Consider the following 7,776-nt stretch of genomic DNA (forward strand, 5'->3'; position numbering starts at 1 on the left):
GACAAAATAATAATAATAATTAAAAAAAAAAAGGCATCGACAGCCTCGGGAATGCAAGGGCAAAGGGGAGAGAGAGCGCAAGGCACCACAGCACACGTCACAGAGACAGACAGACAGACAGCCCCGTGCCGATCAGATACGTCAAATATCACCACTCCGGGACCCTCACTGACCTCTAACTTGTTGCTCCAGGTTCAGTATGACTGATACGGCCTGGTGGAGGATTAGCAGTTTGGTCTGTGGTTTTTCGCTGTTTAGGTGGAGTTGGCACATGCGTCCGAGCTCTTTAAAGGCCTCGTTGATGTCCCGGACCCGCAGGCGCTCACGGGCATTATTGGCGACCCTCCTTTCTCTTTCTCTCTCGGCTTTTTGCTCTGGGGGAAGAAGATCGTCCTCCTCATCCTCATCTTGACTAATGGTTTAAAATAAGAACGAGACAGGGACATTCCTCGCGTGCACTCTCAGCACCGGTCAACTCACAGACAAGAAAACACACACGGAGGCACCCAGATGTCCCCCCGCCGCGGCACGGGGACATGCAGTGACACGGAGAGAAGCATTAAGGCTCTTCCTCTTCCTCCCTTTTTTTTTTTGTATACACAACAAAATAAAGAAAGCACAACACAATTGGTGATGCATCGGCACGGCTGCCCAGGGAGGTGGTGGGGTCACCGTCCCCGGAGGAGCTCAAGAACCGTGGAGACGTGGCACCTGGGGGAGGGGTTGGGGTTGGATTTGGTGATCTGAGAGGGTTTTTCCAACCTGAATGATTGTGTGGTTCTGTGATTAAGGCATGAGCTGTCGCTGGGAGGCGTGTGCTGGTTCCGAGGAGGTGTTGGGGGGTGACCCTGGTGTCAGAGGGTGGGTGGAGGGCAGGAGGTGGTTGCTGGCAAGGAGGGTGACCAAGCTGATGGCGAGGCTGGGGACAGGCCAGCACGCTGCCAGGCTCCCACCTGACCCACTGCCATGTCTGGTTGGCTGTGATGGGGGATACAGGAGCCCAAAGCAAATGGAACAGCAGCCTGACACAGGGAGAGGATGGAGCCTTCTCTCTGTGCCCAGGAATGCTGAGTACCTGTGCTGCCTGGGCACGGTCACGAGCAATGCCCTGAATGAGCACATCCCAAACCTCTGCTTTATGAGCACGAGGAAAACCCACAGCCATAAGGACAGCAGGGCAGGTGGCCAGGAGCTCTGCCTGGCATGGCTGGTTCCAATGCCACGGGACCCAGGCTGTGCTCCTCTGAGGCTGGGCAGGGGCAGAGGGTCTGCACCACAAGGACAGGTCCCAGCGTCACCAGGCTGAGCTCAGTTGCCTGGGGATCACTGTGGCTGCAGCCCAAGCCAAATGCCTTCAGAGCTTTACAAAGTGAAGGGAGAGACCTGTTCAAAGAGCACCTTGTTCTATTCCGGGAGGGTTTCAGCTCCTTCTTCTCCTCTTCAGAGTTATCTGCCACTGATGTGTTCTCCTCATCCTCCTTCTCTTCCCTCTTTATCTCGTTGGTTCCTGAGGAGACGCTGCTTCGCCCCAGCCCCCCTGACAAGCCTGCCAAGGAACACAAGAGGTTGGAAGGGGCTGGGAGTCTCCATTCATGCGGGATCATATCCCCATCTCACCCTTCTGGGGGGGGTCTCCAATTCTGCTGCTCCCCCTTCACTCCCATTTCACCACTCACAACTTCCAGAGCCAGAGTCCACCCTTCCCCAAGCAGTGCAGTGCCCGGGGTCTCACTGTACCCACAGCCAGAGGGGCAGAAACATGCATGATGAGCCAGAAGCCACATTAAGGACCTCTGGGAAAAGTGCAGTGCGTGAACTGGGTTCTGTGAGGAGCCCCGAGCTGGATGTGGGGTGACCCCAAACCCTGGCATCGAGAGGGACTCATGCATGCCCACGTGCAGAGCTGCCTTACCACTGTACGTGTCCTGCTGCCTGTTGAGGTCAGGGAGTGAGCTGGGCTGTGATGGAAGTGTGACATGGTTGTGGAGCATGCTGGGGGTGCTGGACAGCCCGTCTTCAGGGTGACCTCCTCCCACCTACAGCAGAATGAGCAGAGCAAGCTTTGAGGGGTGGAAGTGTCAGGGCCAGCACAGGTCTCCCCGCAGAGCCACATGCCCCCCATGCAGGAGAGGAGCCAACCTGCCCTGGGGGCTGCGGGGCGCTGGGCTGCAGCTCCATGCCCTGCCCACCAGCAGAGCCAAGGGGAAAGCCCTCATCAGTGCTGCCATCCCATGGAAAAGCCTCTCTGCTGGGATGTACTGCTTGCATACTGCACAGGCCGTTCTGCCTGGCTGCACGCATCTCCACAGGGCACCAACGTTTCTGCAGCCCCCACAAAGCCACTGGAGCAAGGGCACCCCAGCAGCACAGACCCCACACTGAAGGGATGAGGATTGAGCAGGCTGCATCCCGTGGGGCTGCACTACGCTGGCAGGGCTTGGCAGCACAGAGCCAACACCCCCATTGCTGCAGATGGTTTGTAGCACGGAGCACACAGCTCTGTACCAGAGTCTGGGGAGCAAAGCACATCTGGTTCTGCAACGACGATCACTCTGGCAGGGACCCAGACCTGCTCAGAACACGTTCCTGTGGTCACCAAGCTCTAGACAGGGGGGAACCAGTGCAGGACCCTACGCACCTGGGATGCACACCCCATCTCAGCGCTCCCCATCCATCACTCACCAGGCTGGGGTGTCGACCCCCCAGGGACATGACAGAGGCAGGGAAGGCCTGGCCCAGGCTGCCCACAGCAGCACTGTGTGCGGGAGCAGAGCCCAGCAGCCCATGCATGTCCCCGTGGTTGCTTGGCATGGCGGCCGTCTGGCCCACGGCGTGATTCCTCAGCACGTGGATGGCTTCGTCCAACCTGTCTTCCATTTTGTTTTGCTGAAAAGAGGGGATGGAGAAAGAAATCTGTTAATCTCTGCCAAGCCAGCGGCCCCATAAAGTTGTGCTTAGGCTGCAGGGACGAGCAGCCTGACCCCAGCAGTGCCACCACCGAGGTGTCACAGGAGCAGCTCTGCTCTGACACAACTGGGCTTGACCCGGCGGTGTGGATGGGGGTCAGGAACCAGTGCCCAAATCTGCTTGACCACATCCCAACAAACATCACTCCTGAAGGTCCCTTCCAGCCCACACCACTCTGTCACCCAACCCTCCCACTTCAGGTCCTGATCCCACCACCCCCAGGGACACAACCAAAGGAGAAGAGGAGCGAGGAGATGTTGCACTTACTAAAGTGTGGAGGCTCCCTTCGTAGCTGGGAGATAAGGCACCCTGTCCGCCCGCTCGAGACCACTGGGATGTGCCTGGAAATAAACAGGGACAGCTTGGGACTGGGCACAGCAGCCGCTAGGTGGGGCTGGAAGCTGGGCCACCACGGCCTGCATAGGGACACGGTAACACTGCATGGGGCCTCACAGGCATGGAGCAGCAGGTTGGTGGCTCTGCACCCGCACACCGAGGGTATGGGCTTTCCTCAGGCACTGAAATGGTTTTGCAGCAGCTCTGGCTGCTTCCCAGTTTATACTGGGTTCATTCCATTAGGAAGGAAAGCCAGGGACAAACTTCCCGAGCCCCACTGAGATGGGGTGCAACAGAGATGGGGCTCCCCCAGGAGCTTGGGGGTGGCAGAGATGCTTTAGCTTGCTCCCCTGCTTTTAAAAACAAATGGCATTTGGTGAGATTTGCCCAAAGCGTAGGGATTTTAAGGAGGGTTTCCATGGAGCTGATCTGGGAAGTGCCTTACAGCAAAGCTTCTGGGCCTCTTTAGACAAGGAACAAGACTTTCACCTACCTGCAAGGCCCTGCGGGGAGCCGACCGGTGTGGAGGGGTTTGATGAGAAGTTATTGCTAGAGTGATCTGGGGAATAAATCTAGAGGGAGAGAAGCAGGGCGCAGTCAGCAGTGCTCAGCTCTGATTTAGAACTCCCCCAGTGCTGCTGCACAGAATGGTGAGTGTCCCTCCTGCCCCACTGCCAGCCCTCATCTACCCCCAGATGTGCCTCTGCCCTGCACTATCCCTTCTTGGTTTCCCACGCTGGAGGGAAGCTGGAGCCCCCCAAAAATACGGAGTGCAGTGCTGAGCCCCTTCAAAGCACCAGGTAGAAGCAAAGGTCCCTGTGCTGAATGGGACAGGGGCAGCCTTGAGCTCTGACAGCCCCATAGCAGAGAACGCCGTTCTCAGTGGGACAGTGCCCTCCAGTTTGCAGCAGCACACGTAGGGACTGGGCACCAGGACCCACTGGTCCCACCATGAGGGCTGCGTGGGTCTGGGTCTGCTCACGGGACTGCAGTAACACCCCGTGCTGCCTCAGGGTCCCCATCTGCTTCAAGGGGCTTTAAGCACAGCGCCAGGACTCGGGGTGGCAGCTGTGTTTGTTTGAGGGTGCAGAGGTTCCCCCAAACTTCTCACGCGTCCATCTTCCCACTGCCTAGATGGTCCTCGGTGCAGAGGGAGGTCTGCAGGGGCAGGGAACAGTCGGGGATGTGCAGCAGCTCTTACTGAAGCTAGTGCCTTCCCAAGAGCATCTCCCGAGCTCCCAGCCGTGGTTCCTCTGTTACCTGTTGAGAGAGGACACGGACATCACTGGCAGGGCACCACAGAGCTGCTGGGACAAGGCACCTCGTATAAATCCTTCTCGATGTGTTTCCCTTTCTCTGAGCAAATCTTCCCCCAGGAATCCAGGTCAGGATGCTCATTTCCCAGGGAACACGAGTTCATTTCGGTAACACGTTTTGTAACGGGCTCAGCAGGGTCAGAGATTAAAGCACCCAGGGGTTTAATGCAGCATCTGAATGGTGCGTTTGGGATTTGGATGAATGGCTTCGCAGCATCACAGCATCTCCAAGTGCTGATTCCACAAGACCTGGGGCTCCTCCCAGTCCCACTCAGCTGCTTGGCAAAGCCCACATCCACCCCCTCCCCGCTCCCTGGGGGCTGCGCAGGCACCCAGGCAGGGCTGAGCTGTCCCCTGTGACACAAAAGGGATCAACAGCGTGCAGATACGCAGAGATGGGCACCTCCAGCCCTGATATTGGGGCTTTGGTTTTCCAGCTTGGTCCCTGTGTGTCAGTAGGGTGCTCTGGGAGTGGGGGGGGGCACGTACCCATCATGGTGTCGGTCCCACTGATCGGCGGCGTGTGGCTGGAGACGCCATATGGGGTGGAGGCAGAGGAGAAGCCTGACACGGAGGGCAGCCCGCCATTCACCTCTCCTGAATGCAGCTGGTAGTTCTGGAGGGAGGGAAGAGGAGGGTTAAGGTGGGTCCTGGAGCTTCGACCACCGACCCGACCCCAACAGGGGGCGCTGGGGGGGACAGCTGGGGACGTTACCATGCGTTCGTGCTGATGTAAACTGTTGAAGCTGGCGGACTGCGGGAGAGGGGAGGAGGAACTGCCCAGCATGGCCCCGTAGCTGGACTGGCTCATGGCACCAGGGGAGCTCCACAGGTCTGGCGAGTTGTGAAGCCCGTCTGGAAAGAAAGGAGAAGCTGTGAGAGGGGTTAGGGGTGCTGGTATGCATCCCATAGCCTGAGCAAGGACGGCATCCATCCCCACTGCACCCTGCAGGGCACAGGGCTGCTCCAGCCCTGAACCAATGCATTGCAATCCCTCCCGTTAGCCACTCCATGTCTCAGCTGCTCACCTGCCATATAAAAGGCTCCGGGGTATACAGTGCTGGGAGGTTTTGAGGGAGTGTATCCAGCCGGATCCCTGCTGTAGTCATCACCTGAGTTGGATGGATACACCTGCAAGGCAGAGAGGGGCGAGGAGCAGAGCGTTATCCCAGGGCTCAGCACAGCCTGCTTGGGTGACAGATGGGGACAAAGCGATGGAGACAGCACTGAGTGGAGCAACCCAGGGCTGGGGATGCAGGGCAGGAGCCCAACAGCCCCTGCCTTCCTGGAATGGCACCCAGCAGGCTGTGCTGGCCCCAGTTTCGGTGCTCTGCTCCAGTTCCCGTTTTTGAGGTTATAGCTTTTTATGAGCAACCACAAACCCCATCGTTTCTGCATGCAAACCCGCGCCCAAGGGCATGGGATGGGTCAGGGTGGTGGTGGGGACACAGCAGGCCTTGGGACCTCATCACTGCACCCCAACCCTGCGCTGTGTCTGCTGGCGAACCTGCAAGGCGCAGCTCTGCTGCACTGCAGTACTTCAATCACACTGCTCTACACCTGCAACAGCACAGCCCCAAACCACAGCCTCCACGGGGACCCCAAACCCCTCCGGCAGCACCTGAGCCCCATTCCGTGTGCTCATGCACGGGGCCAACTGCAAACTACTGAAAATAAGAGGTTGGGGGGGCACGGCCCCTTGTGCAGGATGGCACACGGCACTGCCAGCTTTCAGCCAGCTTTCAGCAGCTCTGCTCAGCTCTGTGATGCAAAAGAGAAGATCTGCTTTCCCAAAATGACCCAAACTCATCCCAGAAAGCCTTTCCAGGGCACCAAATGGCAGCGGCTTCCATTTCTGAACGCAAGAATTCAACACGCAAAGAAACCGAAACGCCACTCGAAATTACGTGAGAACCTTTCCTGCAGGCTATTTTCATCCCCCCCGCCGTTCATTCCGAAACCACAATCTGATTTTTTTGGTTGGTTTCGATGCCCCCGAAAGCAGAGGAGGGCGCGGGGGCTCCAGGAATGCTCCTCATGGAGAGCAGTGCTTCCACAGGATGGGATTTGGGTGCTCTGTGCCCGCACCCCGCACCCAACCCACCCCTCTGACCCCTGGCTGAGAACCCTCATCGGTGAGGGCAGAGAAAACCACTCTCAATTCCCCTGACTGCTCACAACGCTGAGAATTTCTTCTTTTTTTCTCGGATGGGGGGTGGGGATGGATTGAAAAAAGCTCTGAAATGCACCGGTGTTAAAATGAAATGCTTCTTTTTCCCTTTGTGCCCCCGGTTCCTGCTTCTCAGTGCTGCTTCTCTCCTCCTGCTTCCCCTGTGCCACGTGGTTTCCCCCCATACCCATCTCCATCCCCAAGATGAGGCAGACCCCCCCCCTCCTTGCAGTCACCAGCCCCACCAGCCCCCCACGTGGCTACGGGGCTCCTTGGAGAGGGGGGAGGACGGACTCTGCCCTACATCAGAGCTGGAAGCAACTGGTCGACATTTGTGGCAAGAAGAGGGGGAAAAAAGAGAAATAGAGGGAAGGGGAAAACCTGATGGGCGCAGGCAGCTGCCCTCCAAGCTCAACGCCCCCCCCCCCCCCCCCCCTAAACCCCAAAATTTGCTTTCTGCACCACGCTGTGCATGCGGGGCCGGTGGGCAGCGCCAGGTTGGAGAGAGAGCGGGTGAACGGAGGAGGAAGAGGAGGAGGAGGAGGAGGAGGAGGAGGAAGGCTGCGAAGAATTGAGAATCCGGCAAATTGACTTTTCCTCTAATTTGATTAAATAGCGGGAGCTGGGACGGGGGAATCGAATGAAGCACGTCTAATGGGCCCCGCGCCATCTGCCAGGGCTTGGCGCCCGGCCAGCGAGCGAGGCAGCTGCGTGGCTGCGGGGAGGGGGGATGGGGGGGGGGGGGGGGAGCTGAGCAGGGCCCCCGCGTCCATTTAATGCATCCAGAGAGCCGAGGAGGGGAAGAAAACAGAGCGAGACAGAGGCGGCTGCAAAGAGGCTTTGCTTCGGCTGCCGATCCCACACATCCCCGACCCCGTCGCACCCCAAACCCTACAAGTTGTTGTGGGATCCCCCAAAGCCCGAGTGCTTGTCCCAGCGTTGGGGGAACGGCGGCCAAACGCCGCAGGAAGCGGTAAATCAGCGCCA

At 58.4% G+C, this 7,776-nt stretch overlaps 1 protein-coding gene across 7 annotated transcripts in view; it reads right to left on the minus strand.

Annotated features, from left to right (window-relative positions):
- Positions 1 to 54: 54 nt before the first annotated feature.
- The window catches only part of TCF3 (transcription factor 3), a 46,055-nt gene continuing 38,333 nt past the window's right edge, over positions 55 to 7,776 (minus strand). For 2 of the 7 annotated variants that reach the window (XM_042837141.1, XM_042837138.1), the window contains exons 8-17: positions 5,648 to 5,750; positions 5,335 to 5,474; positions 5,109 to 5,235; positions 4,505 to 4,563; positions 3,797 to 3,875; positions 3,235 to 3,308; positions 2,683 to 2,886; positions 1,913 to 2,036; positions 1,384 to 1,546; positions 57 to 412 (exon numbers count right to left, since the gene is read on the minus strand). In XM_042837141.1, the coding sequence (XP_042693075.1) occupies positions 166 to 412; positions 1,384 to 1,546; positions 1,913 to 2,036; positions 2,683 to 2,886; positions 3,235 to 3,308; positions 3,797 to 3,875; positions 4,505 to 4,563; positions 5,109 to 5,235; positions 5,335 to 5,474; positions 5,648 to 5,750 (1,320 nt within the window). In that variant the 3' untranslated portion in view covers positions 57 to 165. Of the gene's footprint in view, positions 413 to 1,383; positions 1,547 to 1,912; positions 2,037 to 2,682; positions 2,887 to 3,234; positions 3,309 to 3,796; positions 3,876 to 4,504; positions 4,564 to 5,108; positions 5,236 to 5,334; positions 5,475 to 5,647; positions 5,751 to 7,776 lie in introns of all 7 variants that reach the window. The other 5 variants (XM_042837142.1, XM_042837139.1, XM_042837144.1 and 2 more) reach the window with 4 other exon arrangements.

This window comes from Centrocercus urophasianus, unplaced genomic scaffold (assembly GCF_019232065.1).
Source record: "Centrocercus urophasianus isolate 14NV4802_14NV808 unplaced genomic scaffold, USGS_Curo_1.0 seq_681, whole genome shotgun sequence".
Lineage (NCBI taxonomy): Eukaryota > Metazoa > Chordata > Aves > Galliformes > Phasianidae > Centrocercus > Centrocercus urophasianus.